Here is an 18,135-nt window from a genome sequence, read left to right as displayed (position 1 = left end):
TAACAATACTCTCACCTTTATACAATGAAAAGGCAAAGGACCCAGGTTCAGTGCCCAACACTCACACCAGGTGGATCACAACTTCCTGTAACTCCACAACTTCTCTGGCCTCAGCTGGCACCTGTACAAATGGAATTCACACATACTGTTGAAGAATATTACTGTGGTGATATCTTGCTTGTACAAATAAAGTCTGTGTGAAGATCAGAGGATGGGACTAGCTGACCGTGGCAGTCTGGAGTCCTGGAGAGACAGACAGGAAGTTAGATGACTGGGCAGAGGAAGGGGGTGGAGGAAGGAACAGGAACTCCCTCTCTTTTCCACTGGGAAGCTAATCTTGCTTCCTTTGCATCTGGCTGGCTACTGCATGTCTGTCTATCCTCTTCCCAGAATTCTCCTAGCCTGGTAGCCCTCCCTATACTTTCTGCCTGGCTACAGGCCAATCAGCATTTTATTAAACCAACATGAGTGATAAATCTTTACAGTGAACAAGAGCATTATCCAACATCATTTCCCCCTTTTTCTTAAAAAAAAAAAAGAACCCTGAATCTAATCTCCTTTGTTTAGCTTTTTTCCTGACCATTATCTCCTAACAAGTTGTAACCAACACGTTAAACAAAGATAAACATCCATAATCCATTTTTTGGGGAATGTGGGTGTAGTTTTTTTTTTATTTTATTTATTTATTATGTATACAATATTCTGCTTCTATATATATCTGCACACCAGAAGAGGGCACCAGATCTCATTACGGATGGTTGTGAGCCACCATGTGGTTGCTGGGACTTGAACTCAGAACCTCTGGGAGAGCAGTTGGTGCTCTTAACCTCTGAGCCATCTCTCCAGCCCCTGTAGTTTTCTTTTTTAAAGATTTATTTATTTAGTATACAGTATTCTGCCTGCACACCAGAATAGGGCACCAGATCTCATTACAGATGGTTGTGTGCCACCCTGTGGTTTCTGGAAATTGAACTCAGGACCTCAGGAAGAGCAGCCAGTGCTCTTAACCTCTGATCCATCTCTCCAGCCCATGAGTGTAGTTTTCTAGACTACTTCCTGGTGACTGGGGATGCTCGCAATCTTATGGAGACCCAAAGAAAATTTAGGATTATGGTCAAGTTTTGACTGGAGTATTCTGTGAGGCTGGATCACCTCAGCCAGCAGCCTTGAAGCTATTCTGGATGAAGAACTCAGAAGAAACTGCAACAGAGGTGCTCTGAAATGTTGGATCATCTGGGCCGTCTGTTCCCATCAGAGATTTTTCATGGGGTCTTCCTCATTCAAACCTGATTTTTCTTAACCCAGAATAAACCCACAACTCTCATTTCCTGTGGGGAAAAAAAGCAAAACCTCTTCTCCAAAGTAATATATCTTTTGACTTAAATTTTGAAGTTAAGACATTTTAAAAATGTGTAGGTTGGATTAATCCAACAGCATTTATAATCAAATGGCTTTTAGCAGCTGTTACTCCTTCCTCAGCAGTCAAACAATTCAAAGATAGCACAACATACAGTACCCAGATTCTCTGTGTACTTTTTTCATCTTTATGTGTTTTTTTTTTTTTTTTTGGCTCTGTCCCGTCCCCTCCATCCCTCCCCCCTTTGGTTTTTCAAGACAGGGTTTCTCTGTGGCTTTGGAGTCTGTCCTGGAACTTGCTTTGTAGACCAGGCTGGTCTGGAACTCACAGAGATTCACCTGCCTCTGCCTCCCAAGTGCTGGGATTAAAGGCGTGCGCCACCACCGCCTGGTGTCTACCTATATTTTAAACACACTGTAAACCATTTAGAGGTTTTTTTTTTCCCATCTGAATCAGTATTTAATGTATATCTCTATATTTTCTGACCAATTGAGTCTTTAATCTACCAAACAGCTTGGCTAGGAATAATGGCTTTGGTGGCTGGCCCCACCCCATTCCTTGGCTTCCTCAGTGTCTAGCTTCATAGCAGAGGTACTTGTGGGGAGCCAGGTTTATTGCCACAACTCTTCGGAGTTTGTAGGTTCATGTCTCCACCATGAAGCATGCTGCCAGCTGCTTGTAAACATACTTAATTGTTTGGTAGCAGGGCCTCTTAAAAGAGCCTTGTGGGTTTTTGCCTCTAATGCCGAGTCAGGATTTCTCTCTTAAAGGAGCCTTGAGCCTCTGCCTGCCTTTAGCAAACAGCCCATCTGAGAAAATGCTGCTACCAAGAAGCCGTGCTTGTCTCTGTTATTTTGTGTTTAGAATCCCCTTTTAAGCATTTGTCAGGTTTTATGTGGAATTTCTTGCCAAACATTTAGGTAAGCGGAAGTTTCTGTCCTGCCCTGTCCTGCAGTCGCTCAGTGCCAAATAAACACACAAAGGCTTATATTAATTATAAACTGGCTGATGGCACAGGCTTATTACTAACAAGATCTTATTTATGTTTAGCCATGTTGCTTGGTAACTTTTCTCAGTATAGCGTTCTCACTTTGCTCCCTCCTCATCTGGCTCCCTCGAATCTGCCTGCTGATATGAAGTGGTGACTAATTGGGCTGAGACCCTGGAGGCCTGAGTTTTCCGGGGTCTAACAGAAGAACATCAGGATGAATGTTTGTCTCTGATTGGACCTGGTGGGAAAAACTTAAGTGGCTGTAAATCCTGATTCGGGCTATCTAATGCAAACCCATAGCTTATTCCCTAGCAAGCATTATTTAAAGCTTGCTTCAAATTTGACTTTAAATTGTTGTAGTGGTCTTATTCTAGATGGGAGGATTAGCAGTAGATAGCTGTGTGTCCTGTGTTTCCTTGCAACTAAAATGTGTAAAACTGGAGGCTGAGGCAGGCAGATCTCTGTGACTTAGAGACCAGCCTGGTCTACAGAACAAGACAGGCTCCAAAGTTGTAGAGAAACCCTGTCTTGAAAAGCCAAAATGCAGAGGGAGGAGGGATATAAATATAACAGCCAGCTTGCGTTCCTGATTCTACAGAATAGATCGGAAGAGAGCGGTGTAGGGGAACAGTGTGAATCTCGGGGGTGGCAAAAAAAAAAAAAAAAAGAAAAGAAAAAAAAAAGAACACAGCCATTATATCATCAGTAACTCGTTTTCAGAATCTAACAAGGCAGAAAAAACATCACTTTATTCACCATATATAAGTGGATCGGGTTCTTTTGTTATAAACATTCATTATTGTCTAATTTAGGTTCGTTTTACTCATGATAAAACTTTTTTTTTTCTTTTTGTAAAGCGTGCTGATGGGAACAAAGACACAGCGGGCAAGTCTCAACCAGTCACTAAGTGGTCTCTTTTGATCAATGATACAATTTTGTACGTTGTTCGTGTTTATTAGTGTTTAGTGTTATAAATGTAGACAAGTCATTTTACATGCAACAACTGTTTAGAAAACACTTTTTTTTAGTTATCTGTTACCATGAAGTAGGTTTCTATACATGCCAAGGTTTATCCTAAAATAAACTTATTGAAGAATAAAAGTGAGTTGCCTGGTGGTAGCGCACGCCTTTAATCCCAGCACTTGGGAGGCAGAGGCAAACGGATCTCAGTGAGTTCGAGGCCAGCCTGGTCTACAGAGCGAGTGCCAGGACAGCCAGAGACACACAGAGAAACCCTGTGTCGAAAAACCCAAATAAATAAGTAAATAAATAAACAAATGGTGAATAAATGAATAAATAAATAAACGTGAGCTAACTCGGTAAGAAATAATTTCCAGACACTACAAACACTGCAATCCCTTTTGCTAACCCCCCCACCAGTGGTGTGGGTACCACGTGGCTACGGCTACGGAAGCCGGGAAGGCGAAAGGCGAAGAGCCCTAAGGAAAGCCGGCTCAGTCCCACAGAGGAGGTGTAATGAGCAGGCGCAGGAGCGGCTGGCTGCTCGGTTGCCATGGTGCTGTGGGGGGTCCGTAGTGAGCCGGCGCAGTTGGAGACGCTGTCTCCCAGGCGCCGCCGCCGAGGGGCGGGGCGACTGTGCGCAGGCGCAGTTGACGACGCCGTCTCCCAGGAGCCGCCGCAGCGGGGCGTGGCGTCTGTGCGCAGGCGCAGGCGCAGGCGCAGGCGGGCCCGGCGCCTTGGTCCCCATGGCGCTGCAGTAGCGGAGCTGGTGCGTGGGAGCCAGGATGAGCGCTGCCGAGGCGGACCGCGGGGCGTGGCTGCTGGTGCTGAGCTTCGTGTTCGGGTGTAACGTGCTGCGGATCCTCCTGCCGTCCCTGTCCTCCTTCGTGAGTCTGCCGGCCGGCCGGCGGGCGGGCGGGAGGGCGGGCGGCGAGGCCGGGGCGCCGGGCCCTGCCCCGGGTGTGCTGCAAGGCTTCTGCCTTCACCAGGTCGCGAGGTTAAAACAACCAGCGCCCTTACTGCACCCTTACTGGAGGGTGGGGACGGGGACGTGCTGTCTGTCCTGCTTGCACGAAGCAGCCCGGCCGTGCATCCTCACAGGTGCCTGATCCCGGAGCGGCAGAGCCCCGGCTGCAGAGAGACCCGTACCCGTCCTGCTCACTCGCGTTCCTTTTTGACGTGCGTGCGTGTGTGTGTGTGTGTTTTGCCTGCATGCATGTAAGTGCTTCACTTGTGCGCAGTGTCTTTGAGGCCAGAAGAAGGCGTTAGATCTCTGGTACTGGAATCATACTTGTGAGCCACCATGTGGGTGCTGGGAACTGAACTGAATGAACCCAGGTCCTCTGCAAGAGCAGCCAGTGCTTTTAGCCACTGGGCTGTCTCTCCAGCCCCTTAATCTGTAGCTATTAAAAATTTACTTACTTTTATTATATTATGTGTGCCGGGTGTGTATATGTGTGCCGTGTGAATGCAGTTGCCTGCGGAGGCCAGAAGAGATTGTTCACATCCTCTGGAACTGAGTTACAGATGGCGTGAGTTGCCACGTGGGTGTTGGGAACTGAACCCCGACTCCTCTGCAAGAGCAGCCTGTGTGCTTAAGTGTTGAGCCATCTCGTGTTGAGCCATCTCGCCAGCCTTGGGAAACATTCTTTGTAATAAACTAGTGAACAAGAGCGTTTCCCAGAGTTTTGTGAGCTGGTCTAGCAAATCAGTGGAGCTGGAAGAAGAAAGACCATAGAAACTTTTCTTTTTAACTTACTAATTTTTATTTTGTATGCATTGGTGCTTTGCCATGGGTGTCAAGTCCTCTGGAACAGGAATTACACAGTTGTGAGCTGCCATGTGGGTGCTGGGAACTGAACCCTGGTCCTTTGAAAGAGCAGTCAGTGCTCTTAACCACCGGGCCATCTCTCCAGCCCCCAGACCATAGGAATTTAACTTGTAGCTGGGCTGTGTGACTAGTATGACTGATATGAAGTGGTGACTGGGAATTGATGCTGCCTGCAGGTTGGAGTGCAGAGCACCTAGTTGGTGAGCCTACACATTTGGGATCACAGCAGCCGTCTGTGTGTGGGCATCTGGTAGGAGACACTGAACCTCTGTCTTTCTGGAGAAGCCTCTAGTCTTTCCTCAGTGTAATCCATTTGTTTGTTTCGGTGGTTAGAGTTCCTCATGTGTCAGGACAGCAACCCCTTGTGGGGTTCATGCCTGAGTGCCCAGGGTGCATAGGCAGCGTTGTTTGCAGGAAGCACCTGCACTGGACCTGGGCCTGCACAGATCTCTGTGTTTCCTGCAGGCTGTGTAGCCTCTGCCTTGAATCCACTGAGCTAAACCCTTCAGTAGTGACACCTGAGTGGTTGCTGGGTCCAGAAGGATAGCGTATGCGTAGAACAGGGGTGCATTATTGGTGTTCAGAAAAGGGAAGAGGAGTGAGAGACCCCATTTGTCTGGGTGCTGGGTTTCCAGTGAGGGAGCTATTGGGAATACCCTGGTGCAAGGGGGTCAAAATACTGCTCCCCACAATGTTTAGAGTATCCTTTTAGCATGAAGCATAAAAGACCCTAAGACAGATATGGGATTGAGCTTCAAGCTGAAGATCAGAAAAGCAAAGCAGCTGGCCACTTGCTCTTACCTCTACCTCAGACTGAAAGGCGATCCTGGCTCCACCCAACCTCAAACTGCTGTCTCTCCTCAGTGTGGCTGAAGAATCCTGAGACTTCAATGTCTTCCTGTCCTCAATGTGGCTGGAGAATGGATGTCTTAAATACCTCCCTAATGCTGGGATTAAAGGTGCTGAGATCATCTTTGTGTGTGCTGTTTCTCTTTAGGCCTGGATCAGTTTCTGGTAGGTCAAGTGTGGCCTTGAACTAACAGAGATCTGTCTGCCTCTGCCTCCCAAGTGGTGGGATTAAAAGTGAGTACCACCACTGCCTGATCTCTATAGCTTGTGGCTGACTTTGCTTTCTGAATCCTTAGGCACCCTTTAATAAATCAAATAATATATCACCACACATTACCCCCCATTTGAAGGACCAAGTGTGACAAACTGATGACAAGATGGTTGTGTTGGGAGTGCAGCACCATTATGTTCAGGTGTTGAGAGTGTAGCCTTCTTCACTGATTCTGACTGGTTGGCTTTCCTCATGGTGTTCTGGGCATCATTGCAAATCAGGAGGGTGAACACCCTCCATACTGCAAGAGAGCCACTGCTGGGGTGGGGCTGGTGCTTGGCCTGGTTGGGATTTTTCTGAGGATCCTTCCCTTTAGGTTGGTTACAGTATGCATAGTTGAGACTGTCTAATTCATAAAGTTAGGGGATCCAGTCTTGATTTAAGAGAAGGGGACAGCCGGGCGGTGTTGGTGCACACCTTTAATCCCAGTACTCGGGAGGCAGAGGCAGAGGCAGAGGCAGAGGCAGAGGCAGAGGCAGAGGCAGATGGATCTCTGTGAGTTCCAGAACAGCCAGGATGGTTTTGCAGAGAAACCCTGTCTTGAAAACACGGGGTGGGGGTGGGGGTGAGAGGAGGGGGGAAAAGAGGGAGGGAGGGGAGGGGACATGGGGCACATTGTGTACACACATGGGAGGTATCCTACTCAGGTGCCCTTGCCTGAACTGACATGTTCAGATGGGGTGAGGCTCTTCTGATATGCACAAACTACACACTTCTCCAGGCCTGGCATGTCAGACATGTGGCGAGGGCCTGAGAGTAGCAGTGTGCCGGTGCCCATGTGGACTTCCTGACAGAACCTGCTTTGCTGGCAGTAGCATGTTGCACACAAACCCCTGGGGCCTGGCTAGTGTAGCCTACCTCTCTCTCAGTGTATAGTCAGCAGTTTTGCTTTTTTGCTCCAAGCCTTGGCCAGCTCCTTCCAGGAACCTGTCTGGAGCATCTTCCTTAGGCAGTCCCTTTCTTTGGGATTTTTGTTTTTATTTATGTATTATTAGTTTTTTTTTTTTTTTGGTTTTGGTTTTGGTTTTTCAAGACAGGGTTTCTCTGTGGCTTTGGAGGCTGACTGGAACTCATTCTGTAGACCAGGCTGGCCTTGAACTCACAGAGATCCGCCTGCCTCTGCCTCCTGAGTGCTGGGTTAAAGGCGTGTGCCACAATGATTGGTTGGGACAGGATTTTGTGACTTCCAAGTGTCAGGATGACTTTAGCAACCTAACAAGATCTACTCCTGGAGCCTTGACTGAGAAGTGTGTTCCAGGGGGTGATGAGTAGAGTGCTCGGCTGATAGGGCCCTCCAGGTGCACAGCTGGGGAACCAGCATCCCAGGAGGAGGTTAGCCCAGCCCAAGGAATGCCCTAGATGGTACCAGTTGAGAATAGTAGGCCTCTGGACTTTCTGTATTTGGGTCTTGGTCCCTTCACAAGATGAGGTGAATATTGGAGACAACACCTGAGCTGGTGACCCAGGTTGGTCATTTTTGTGCTTACCTGTGGAATTCCAGGAGAAAGGAGCTGGGCTGTGCAGTTCATGCCACCAGCTCTCAGATCTGTCTGGCCGTTGGGTGGTCAGTGATAGAGTAGGATTTGGACCCTTCCCAGAGTGACTCCAAGTTCAGTCTTGGACAAGCAGAGTGTATCCTGGCTAGATGGGATTGTAGCAGGAGCCTCGTATACTTGCCCACAGGCATCTAGCCTCTGCCTGCAGGGTGAGAAGAAGGAAGCCCAGCTTCTGTCCTTGGTGCCTCTTGATATCTACCTCCTGAGAGTCATCTTGTTTTTTTTTTTTTTTTTTTAAGATTTATTTATTTAAGCCAGGCGTTGGTGGCGCACGCCTTTAATCCCAGCACTCGGGAGGCAGAGGCAGGCGGATCTCTGTGAGTTTCAGACCAGCCTGGTCTACAAGAGCTAGTTCCAGGACAGCCTCCAAAGCCACAGAGAAACCCTGTCTCGAAACCCCCCCCCCAAAAAAAAAAGATTTATTTACTGTGTATACAGTGATCTGCTTGCACACCAGAAGAAGGCACCAGATCTCATTACAAATGGTTGTAGCCACCTTGTAGTTGCTGGGAACTGAACTCAGGACCTCTGGAAGAGCAGGCAGTGCTCTTAACCTCTGAGCCATCTCTCCAGCTCTCCTGAGTCATCTTGTTAAAAACTTCAAACTTACATAATGCCTCAGATTCTCAGTGGGTCTGGCTCCTGGGCATTTGTGAGTCTGGATCATCTAAAAGATGGCTTGTTTTTCTTTTGAGATAGGCCCCAGTGGGTAGCTCGTGTTGGTGTGGAGGTGGCTTGCACTCCTGCTGCTGCAGCTCCCCAGTGATGGGGCAATGGGGGATGCACCTCCAGGCCCAGCAGTGCCCCCGTTTTCTGTTTACAGAGTCCCTAATGTTGAATGACAGCTCTGTGACTCTAAAAATAAATGGTGTATGGGAGCCGGAGAGACGGCTCCCAGAGGACCCAGGTTCAATTTACAGCACCCACCTGGCAGCTTACAACTGTCTCTAACTCCAGTTCCAGGGGACTGGACAACCAATGCCCAAACACCGATACACATGAAATAAAAATAAATTTTAAAAAACCCACAAAAAATTAGTGTATGGCCTTTAAAATTATTTTATGTGTGTATGGGTGTTTGGCCTGCATGTTTGGTGTATGTCTGTCTGTACATCACCTGCATGCCTGATGCCCATGGATCCAGAAGAGGGCTCTGGATCCCCTAGAACTGGAGTTACAAATGGTTGTGAGCCACCATAAGGGTGCTAGAAACTGAACCCCGGGGGCTGGAGAGATGGCTCAGAGGTTAAGAGCACTTGCTGCTCTTCCAGAGGTCCTGAGTTCAATTCCTAGCAACCACATGGTGGCTCACAACCATCCATTATGAGATCTGGTGCCCTCTTCTGGTGTGCAGATGTACATGGAAGCAGAATGTTGTATACATAATAAATAAAATTTAAAAAAAAAAAAGACTCATTCTGTAAAAAAAAAAAAAAAAAGAAAGAGACTGAACCCCGGTCAATCCTCTATTAGAAAAAAAAAAAGTGCTCTTAACCACTGAGTGTCCCTGCTGTCCGCCTCTGTGACTTTCAGAGACTTTGGTCCATTCTTGTTTTCATCTCCAGGGTGGACCAGGTTGGAGTAACTCTCCATTTGAGTGGTGGACAGTGGGCAGCAAAGAGAGGCTGTTTTGCATACCTGTTCCTTGTACCAGCCTTAGGCATGGCACAGTAGTGAGCTCACTGTGTAGCCCTCGGCCCCAGGCTAAGGCCTTTATGTGCTGGTTCATGAGGGGGCTTCAGCTTGTGTACCTGGACTGTGTGTGCACACTGGAGTTAAGGGTTTGGTTCTGGCTGTAACTGCAGTTTCCCTTTTGTGCTGCAAGCACTTCTACTTTTCATTTAAACAAACAAACAAACAAAAAAACAGAGCTATTCTTAGAAAGTTTGGGCAAACCTGCACATGCAGGAGTTAGTCATAACAGTTTAAAAAGCACCCCCCCCCAAACCCTTGAACGTAAGTTGACAGCCCTTTGGTGAGTGAGCAAGGGTCTTGGCTGTAGCACCAGTGGCAAACGTGTTAAAAATGTCCGGTCTGAAGCCTAGCCTGCCTCCAGCGTCACTGTGTTTGTGGCGATCTCTTCTGGGTCTGGCAGGGGTTCTGCAGAGCAGCTGCTGTGTTTGGAGGGGTACTGGACGATGGATGCTGTCTGTGTTCCTGCATCTCACCCACTGGCACAGCTCTTCCTTTGCCACTGGCCTGGCCTGTACCTTTCTGTACTCCACCTTCCCGCACAAGCTCTGCTAGTTGGTGGGTGCCACCTGGTGGCGGCTGCTGTCTTGATCTGGCTTGGCTCAGGGGCTGTTCTGCAGCACCTAAACAGAGTAGTAGCTGGGTCTGTTGGAAGGCCGGTCTTGGATTCAAGCTCATAGGGAATACATCATTGGCTAGGTCTTGCTGAGCACATACAGTTTCCTCTTTAGAGCTGAGGGACCCCAGTCTTCTCTGCATGGAAGGACACTGACGCCGGCCTCCTCCCTGCCAGGTTTCCAGGGTGCTGCAGAAGGATGCAGAGCAGGAGTCGCAGATGAGGGCAGAGATCCAGGACATGAAGCAGGAGCTGTCCACTGTCAGTATGATGGACGAGTTCGCCAGATATGCTAGGCTGGAAAGGAAGATCAACAAAGTGACTGACAAGCTCAAGACTCACGGTACTTGTCTTGTAGTGGCTCGTAACCTGGCAGGGTCATGAGGGCCGATCAAGGGAGGGCCTTTGTGTATGGACTTGAGGTACATGCTTTGCTTCCTAGATGGCTAAATGAAAAGACCTCCCACAATAACTCTGCTTCTCCTTATTTGCTGGTAAACACTTTCTTTCTAGATCTAGAAATCATTGTAGATTTTTTCTTTATCCTCTGTAGATTTTCATTTTCAAGTTTGGCCCTTTACTGAGGGAAGTCCTGATGAAGATCACACAGTGGGTCCTCAGGGCACTTTGCCCCACTCACAGGAGCATGCCCACAGTGTGTAGACGTCAAGGAGCAGCTCTTGTGCCAAGGATGGTGCACACTTGAGCCCCAGTGCTCTGAGGCAGAGTCAGGCAGGTCTCTTTGAGTTCAAGGCCAGCCTGGTCTACACTGTGAGTTTCAGGCTAGCCAGGGCTAATTAGTGAGACATACACAAATACATGCACATATGTGCATGCTCTCTCTCTCTCTCTCTCTCTCTCTCTCTCTCTCTCTCTCTCTCTCTCTCTCTCTCTCTCTCTCTCTCTCTCTCTCTCTCTCTCTCCTCTCCCCCCCCCTCTCTCCTCTCTTTCATGCATGTATGCACACACACGTGTCTCTGGAGAGCAGTCTGCCTGAGAAGCCCTGGTGGGCTTGTAAGGTAGAGCAGGCTGCACACTGTAGAACAGGCCTGTGCAGGTCTGGGAGACCTGGACTCTGGTGGAGGTTCAGTGATGGCTTGGGTTAGAAAATGGAGATGACGTTTAGTCCTGTTGGTGGGTGGTAAGTGTGGTAAAAAGAGTCTCTGATGAATAGCAGTCTGAGTAGGCTTGTACATAAATAATAGCATAGTGATACAGCTTTTTAAATTTTGTGAGTCAGCATACAGAATAAGGAGTTTCATCATGGTATTTCATACTTAAAGTACTTTGTCGTATTTGATATTTTTAAGTATATTGATTATTTTGTTTAAAAATAGAAGGTGTTTTATAAGGGAAAATAGCATTTTTGTGTATTTAGTTATTTTCTCTATTTTGCAGGACTAGTTCATGTTTCACCTTCTTTTCCTTTCAGTGAAAGCGCGGACAGCACAGTTGGCCAAGATCAAATGGTTTATAAGCGTCGCTTTCTACATTCTGCAAGTGAGTGTGTGGTGTTGCCCGGGCTCTGGACAGCGGTTCATTCCTTTCTTTTTTCTGCTTGTGTGCGTGTGCGTATGTGGGTGTATGCCAGTGTTTTACGTCGTGTACGGAGGCCAGAGGTGGATGGATGTTGGGTGTCTTCCTCGAGTGCACTGCTCTCCAGCTTATATATAGAGGCAGGTTCTTTCCCTGAACCTGATTTAGCTAATCCAGTCAGCTTCTTAGAGACTCCTTGTCTCCATGAGCTCTGAAATATAGACACTGGGCTGCTTTGCTCTCAACATCTATGTGGGTGCTGGGGATCAAAGCTGCATGGCAAGCTCTTTACCTGCTGGGCCATTTATACAGCTCCCTGCTGTGAATTTCTGAGACTGAAGAAATATGTTGGAGACCTAGGTTCTCAGAGCTGGTTTGCCTTGCTCTACCCAGAAGCTCCTTGCTGGCTGGTGGGTGTAAATAGTGTTCCCATCCTCCAGGTAGGAAACCAACTTTTTTCTTTTCTTTTTCAGATTTATTCTTTTTGTTTTTTTTATGTAAATTAACCTATTTATTTCTGGTGGCTAGGCAGGTCTCAGGCATTAGCACTTGTCCTGGTCTTTCAGTTCCTTCCGTCTTCTGATGGCAGACTTCACTGTGACCGCAGTAGTGTCGTAGGTCCAGGCCCCAACAGGCACCGTTTTCATGCAGGAACTACAGTGCCAGATGCCAACGGCTCATCTATTCATCTTGGTCTTGCCACAGAAGGAGCAAGTATACTTGGCGTGCTGGCTGATTTCAATTTTCTTTACCATTTTCCGGAGGGAGGCACCATAGTGGGTCCAGTATTTCCCAACGATCCTGACCTTCTTGGTGCGTTTAGCCATGTCTCCAGAACCTAAGCCCATGCCCGGAGAGCTGGTTTTTTTGTTTTAAAGATTTTATTTATTATGTATACATAATAAAGCCTCCATGTATGCCTGCAGGCCAGAAGAGGGCACCAGATCTCATTACAGATGGTTGTGAGCCACCATTTGGTTGCTAGGAATTGAACTCAGGACCTCTGGAAGAGCAGCAAGTGCTCTTAACCTCTGAGCCATCTCTCCAGTCCCTTTTTGGTTTTTTTTTGAGACAGGGTTTCTCTGTGGCTTTGGAGGCTGTCCTGGAACTCGTTCTGTAGACCAGGCTGATCTCCAACTCACAGAGATCCGCCTGCCTCTGCCTCCCAATTGCTGGAATTAAAGTAAAGGTGTGCACCACCACTGCCTGGCATTTTTTTTTTAAATTTATTTTTATGTGTGTGGGTGTTTTGCATGCAACTATGTCTGTATACTATGTGTGTGCCTGGTGTCCTTAGAGGTCAGAAGATGGCATCAGATCTACTGGGACTGGATTTAGAGATAGTTGTAAGCAACCCTTTGGGTGCTGGGAATTAACCCAGATCTCCTGCAAGAGTAGGCAGTGCTCTTTTTTTTTTTTTTTGGTTTTTGGTTTTTGGTTTTTCAAGACAGGGTTTCTCTGTGTAGCTTTGGAGCCTGTCCTGGAACTCACTCTGGAGACCAGGCTGGCATCAAACTCACAGAGATCTGCCTGCCTCTGCCTCCCAAGTGCTGGGATTAAAGGCGTGTGCCACCAATGCCCGGCTGGGTAGGTAGGCAGTGCTCTTAAATGCTGCCAACCAGTTTTTCTCATTACTTGGCCCCTGGTACTCTTACCTTCCTGGGAGACTGTTGGTGCTGCTGGTACGTGGCTGTACAACTGACTAACTCATCACATGTCAGCAGCTGCCGTGAGTGACCTGGGGTTTTAGTGCTCTGTGTGGGGGTCTTTCCCAAGGTAAACACTCGTGCCAGTTTCCCTAAAGATGAGGTGTGGACAAAGGCTGAGGTGAGTTGGCTCAAGGCATTCTTACTTGATAAGCTTGTGTTCCACAGAGAGGCATCTGGCAGGCACCCTCTTCAGCCTGCTCATTTGATCAGAGCGTTTGGGGCAACAGAAGTTGCTTCTGGGAAAGGATAAGAAGTAAAACAATTTTCACCAGCTTGGAACTGGTGGGGGTGGCAGAGGGATGACCTCTGCACAGAGGACCACACTGTGTAGGGAGGAATGTGCTTATTAGGATCTTGGAGTCATGGCTGCTTTTATATGGCATGCAGATCAGCTGCTGAGAATAGACATTGTGGGCGGGCTCAGCTCATTTAAATAGTGAATTATGGCTTCTGTGTGGAAGGATAAAATGCCAGTTCCCACCAGAAGGCCCACCCACCTGTTACCAGTGTGTGATGTTCCATCTCAAGTCCTGTGTGTGTGTGTGTGCTTGCTTGCTTGCATGCATGTATGTCTGTCTGTGCGTGTGTGTCTACATGTCACTTCGAGGACTGGCTGGGGTGTGAGGCCTCCACTCACCAAGTCTTCCTCCAGGCAGCACTGATGATCTCGCTCATTTGGAAATATTACTCCGTCCCTGTGGCTGTGGTGCCCAGCAAGTGGATCACCCCGCTAGACCGCCTGGTAGCCTTTCCTACTCGAGTAGCAGGTAGGCGGTAGAGGTTCATAAATGGAGGGTTCATAAATACTCAAGGGTCCTTGGGTAGGAGGAGGAAATGTTAGACTCACTGTGTGAGCTTCTTCCTAAGGCTGCCCTGTGACCTCAGCCTCTCCCGAAGGCCCCACCTAATGCTATCCCCAGGGTCAGGACCTGAGTATATTAGGGTGCAAACATGCAAGTCATAGCACTCTGTCAGTAAATTTCTTTGCCAAACAATCTTCTTGTTACTTGAATTTTCTGGTTGGGACACTTTCTCAGGTCCTGATTTTTGCGAATAGAGATGTTACTTCTGGATGTGGTGGGTCGTGCCTGTAATCCCAGCCTCTGAGAGGCCCAAGTGTGTGGATTGCTGCAGGTTCAAGGCCATCGGGGACTACACTGTAAGAGCCTGTAAAAAACAAGGTGTATATTGTTGCCAGTGATGGGTTCTGATGTGTGATCATACTGCAGTGAAACACATGATTGAAAGGAGGCAGTTTCAAGGACCTTCAGTTTAGTTGTGCTCTGTTCCCCCTCCTCCCTCTCTGCTTCCATTGCTGGGCTCAGGTCTAAGGAGCCCAGGCTGCCCGCCCTTGCTGGCACTCTGCTGAGTTGCTGTCTTTGCAGCCTGGGGAGGGAGGATGAAGACGACTTCACTTTAGGCCTGAAAAACCATAATTTGGTTTACAGTGCTTTTTTTTGTTGTTGTTGTTTTAATAATGTTATTCTTGTTTGTTTTTTTGGTTTTTTTTTTAGATTTTGTTTATTTATTATGTATACAACATTCTGCTTCCATGTATATCTGCACACCAGAAGAGGGCACCAAATCTCATAACGATGTTTGTGAGCCACCATGTGGTTGCTGGGAATTGAACTCAGGACCTCTAAAAGAACAGCCGGTGCTCTAAACCTGTGAGCTATCTCTCCAGCCCGTTGTTTGTTTTTTCAAGACAGGGTTTCTCTGTGTGGCCCTGGCTGTCCTGGAACTTACTCTGTAGACCAGGCTGGCCTCTAACTCAGAGATCCGCCTGCCTCTGCCTCCCTAGTGCTGGGATTACAGGTGTGAGTCACTACTGACCAGCTTTATAATGCTTTTTTGAGAAGTGAAAAAGAAATAGTGGCATAGGGTGTTCTGACATGGCTGGCAGGAAAGGGACGGTAACACAGCACCTACCCACTGTTTGGGGTGGTCCAGCTTGGTGCACAGTGCACCCTGGCTGTCATCTGTAGTTTGATGAGCCCCTTCACTTACTCCTCAACAGTCGGAATTGGTGCCTTCCTCCCTGTGGGTTGGGTTGATGGTCACAAAGGTGTTGCCGCTGCATCCTCTGACGTGTGCTTCTGTCGCTTTAGGTGGAATTGGAATCACCTGTTGGATTTTAGTCTGTAATAAAGTTGTGGCTATTGTACTCCACCCTTTCAGCTGAGGAGAAAGAAACGCAGCTACAAGACTTTGCAGAATGGATTTCACAGGGTAAAGAGCTGATCGGTCGATCGCACAGAAGCCCAAGGGTTCTGGCTTGTTCGCGTTGGAATATGTTTGCTTTGTTCATCACCGGGGAGGCTTGTTCAAGTCAGGATCTTCTATACTTGTCATTGAGCCAGAAAAAGACCAGTTATGACACACATGTCCCGTTGACATAGATTTGGATCCACCGAGTGGCATTTGCATGCTGGCACTTGGGCTGGGTATAGTTTGGTTCTGTCAACAGCTGTAAAGACTTCCCTAACAACTCCAATAGTGCTGTTTTTAATTTTAGAAAAAAAAAAACACTTTTTTTTTTTTAAAGAAAAAATACCACTACTAGAACTCTGCTTTCTATTTCATGAAGTTCAGCTGAAAGCAACACTATTGGATGTTGCTTATACTTGTCCTTCAGTTTGAAATGTCATGTTAGACCAGGTTCAGTGTGTAAATGTGTGAAAAGTATCTTCATGTATTCAAGCCTACTAACTTTTCATAGTGGTTCCTACGTGTGTTCATATGATACCACATTATATTATTTTTATTTAAAGCATTTCAAATGAAGTATGTCTTTAAAGCATTGAGTGTGTATGCCGTGTAGAGTGGAATGGAATTAAGCAAGTTCTAGTTCATTTGAACTGAGACTTGTTTGGCTCATGAAGTTTCAAGGCAGAGTTCTGCCAAGTCTGGGTGTTTTTGTTTTTGTTTTGAGACAGTCTCTCAATGTGGTCTTGGCTGTCCCAGGACTCTGTATGTAGACCAGGCTGACCTGGAACCCACAGAGATCCACCTGCCTCTGCCTCCCAAATACTGGGATTAAAGGTGTGTGCTGCTACACCTGGCTCTAAGTCTGTTTTTGAAGCACTTTCCCTAGTTACAGTATTTGCCAGTCCTGACAGCCTTATTGCAGGAGCAGTGCCTCAGGGCCTGGAGTGTAGGCTGTGGTCTTTGGCCCTGGGGAACCATAGCACAGAAAAGCTATATGCTATTACTATCATGTGTCTCTGCACACTCTGGCTGTCCTGGAACTCACTATGTAGACCAGGCTGGACTGGAACTTACAGAGATCCTGTCTGCTTCCCAGCTGCTGGGATCAAAGCATAGCACTGGGTTTTGAAGGATCATATTTATATTCTATGTCTCCTTATCATCTGTCTCATAAAAAGTTTGTTTTTTTGACTGAATGTACTGTGAATAGGCCGAGTGCACGGCCCTTTGGTTTGTTGTCAGATGGAATAGGAATACCCCCAGAGCAGGCTTGGGAGTCCATGGATTTAAACTCAGCAGACACTGCAGACTTAGATGGCACCAGGGTTACTTGGCGTATTTATAAAGGGCACAAATGGAGTGTAGCGGTAGGGTAGCCAGCATTGCCAGGAAGACCTGTTGAGCAGCTCCAGCATTCTCACCACTCAGGAAACACGAGGGAGGACCTGAGGAGTTTGGGACAGCACTGGAAGATGGAAGAATCTGGGCTCCCTCCAGGGACTTGGCCCCCGGGGTCCGGGTTGGACGTGTACCTTGTCCTTTTTGTGGTGAGCTGCAATCTGGAGTGGTGCTTAAGCCTTCACCATTTACTGGGGTTGAGACCATGAGCATCTCAAAGTATGTGTAATTCCAGCTGACCCTGCAGGGAAAAGTGACAGGAGGGTTAGTTTGTTCCCAAATGTTAGTGCCCCCACATGCATAATGTGTGTAAGACTGAGCGGGGGTCGTCACTGTGTCTTTCCCCCCAATATTGTATTTGTTTAAAACTGGGTAATAAACATTGAATTAACAAGGGAAAGGGTGCAGTGGGAAGCGTGCTCTGTCCTGGCTGTCACGGTTTCGCAGGCTCTACTGTTAACCTGCTTCTCAGAGTTTCCAAGGACACGGTCCGTGTTTACGAATGTTGGTGCATTCACTTAAAGCCTTTTAAAAAAGTATAAAAGGAAAAAAACCCTGAAAAATCAGAATTATTAACTTCTTAAAATATTTTAACTTTTTGAGGCAGGGTCTTACTGTGCAGCCCCGGCTGGCTTAGAACTCACCCTGAAGACCAGGCTGGCCCAGACTCAGATCACCCTGCCTCCTCCTCCTGAGTGTTGAGATGTAGGTGAGAGCAGCCACAGCCAGCATCATTACCCCATCAGAAGGCAGTGTTCGCAGTTTCTAAAAGTGTTGATATTCACTAGCCCGTGAACATCTGGAGACTGTGGCCAGTTCCAGATTAGGAGTAAGTTGTAGCAAATGAAGGCAAGTCACACAGTACAGGCTGGGAATACAGGTCCTTTATAGCTCCAACCAAAATGTTAGACCTGAGCAGCTGGCTTGAGCATACAGTTGTTTTAGGACAAGAATAAGAGAAAAGGACATTATGTAACAAAATAATAAATCTCCACAACAAAAATACAGACTTCTGTGCAGGCACAGAGGGGACTCTTAAAGGCAGGCACTTAGATGCTCTCAGCTCTGCTGAGCAAGAGACCAGTGACTCATGACTCATGAGGCCAAGCTTGAATCCCATACTGTCTTTTTTTTTTTTTTTTTTTTTTTGAGTCTGCT

At 47.4% G+C, this 18,135-nt stretch overlaps 1 protein-coding gene and 1 pseudogene across 2 annotated transcripts; one reads left to right on the top strand and one right to left on the bottom strand.

Moving 5' to 3' along the window:
* The first annotated feature begins 4,013 nt into the window (after window positions 1–4,013).
* Get1 (guided entry of tail-anchored proteins factor 1) lies at window positions 4,014–17,377 on the top strand. 2 transcript variants are annotated; one of them, XM_035444273.1, is made up of 6 exons: window positions 4,014–4,195; window positions 10,301–10,466; window positions 11,556–11,623; window positions 14,021–14,135; window positions 15,480–15,600; window positions 17,008–17,377. In XM_035444273.1, the coding sequence occupies exons 1-5, from the start codon at window positions 4,094–4,096 to the stop codon at window positions 15,551–15,553; spliced, it is 525 nt and encodes a 174-aa protein (XP_035300164.1). In that variant the 5' UTR covers window positions 4,014–4,093; the 3' UTR covers window positions 15,554–15,600; window positions 17,008–17,377. The 2 variants fall into 2 exon arrangements, with proteins under 2 accessions (XP_035300164.1, XP_027271505.1); XM_027415704.2 differs by lacking the exon at window positions 17,008–17,377 and having other exon boundaries at window positions 15,480–16,175.
* LOC103163262 lies at window positions 12,202–12,565 on the bottom strand (annotated as a pseudogene).
* Window positions 17,378–18,135: the final 758 nt, after the last annotated feature.

This window comes from Cricetulus griseus, chromosome 4, assembly GCF_003668045.3.
Source record: "Cricetulus griseus strain 17A/GY chromosome 4, alternate assembly CriGri-PICRH-1.0, whole genome shotgun sequence".
In the NCBI taxonomy this organism is placed as follows: Eukaryota; Metazoa; Chordata; class Mammalia; order Rodentia; family Cricetidae; genus Cricetulus; species Cricetulus griseus.
Note: the sequence above shows the minus strand (reverse complement) of the source record. Positions and strands in the feature narration are given on the sequence as shown.

What these genes read in the sequence shown, in the direction of transcription:
- Get1 (XM_035444273.1), top strand. Translation starts at nt 4,094, where the DNA reads ATGAGCGCTGCCGAGGCGGACCGCGGGGCGTGGCTGCTGGTGCTGAGC. An exon ending in TGCCGTCCCTGTCCTCCTTC is followed by an intron (nt 4,196 to 10,300) that starts GTGAGTCTGCCG and finishes CCTCCCTGCCAG; the next exon opens with GTTTCCAGGGTGCTGCAGAA. An exon ending in TGACAAGCTCAAGACTCACG is followed by an intron (nt 10,467 to 11,555) that starts GTACTTGTCTTG and finishes TTTTCCTTTCAG; the next exon opens with TGAAAGCGCGGACAGCACAG.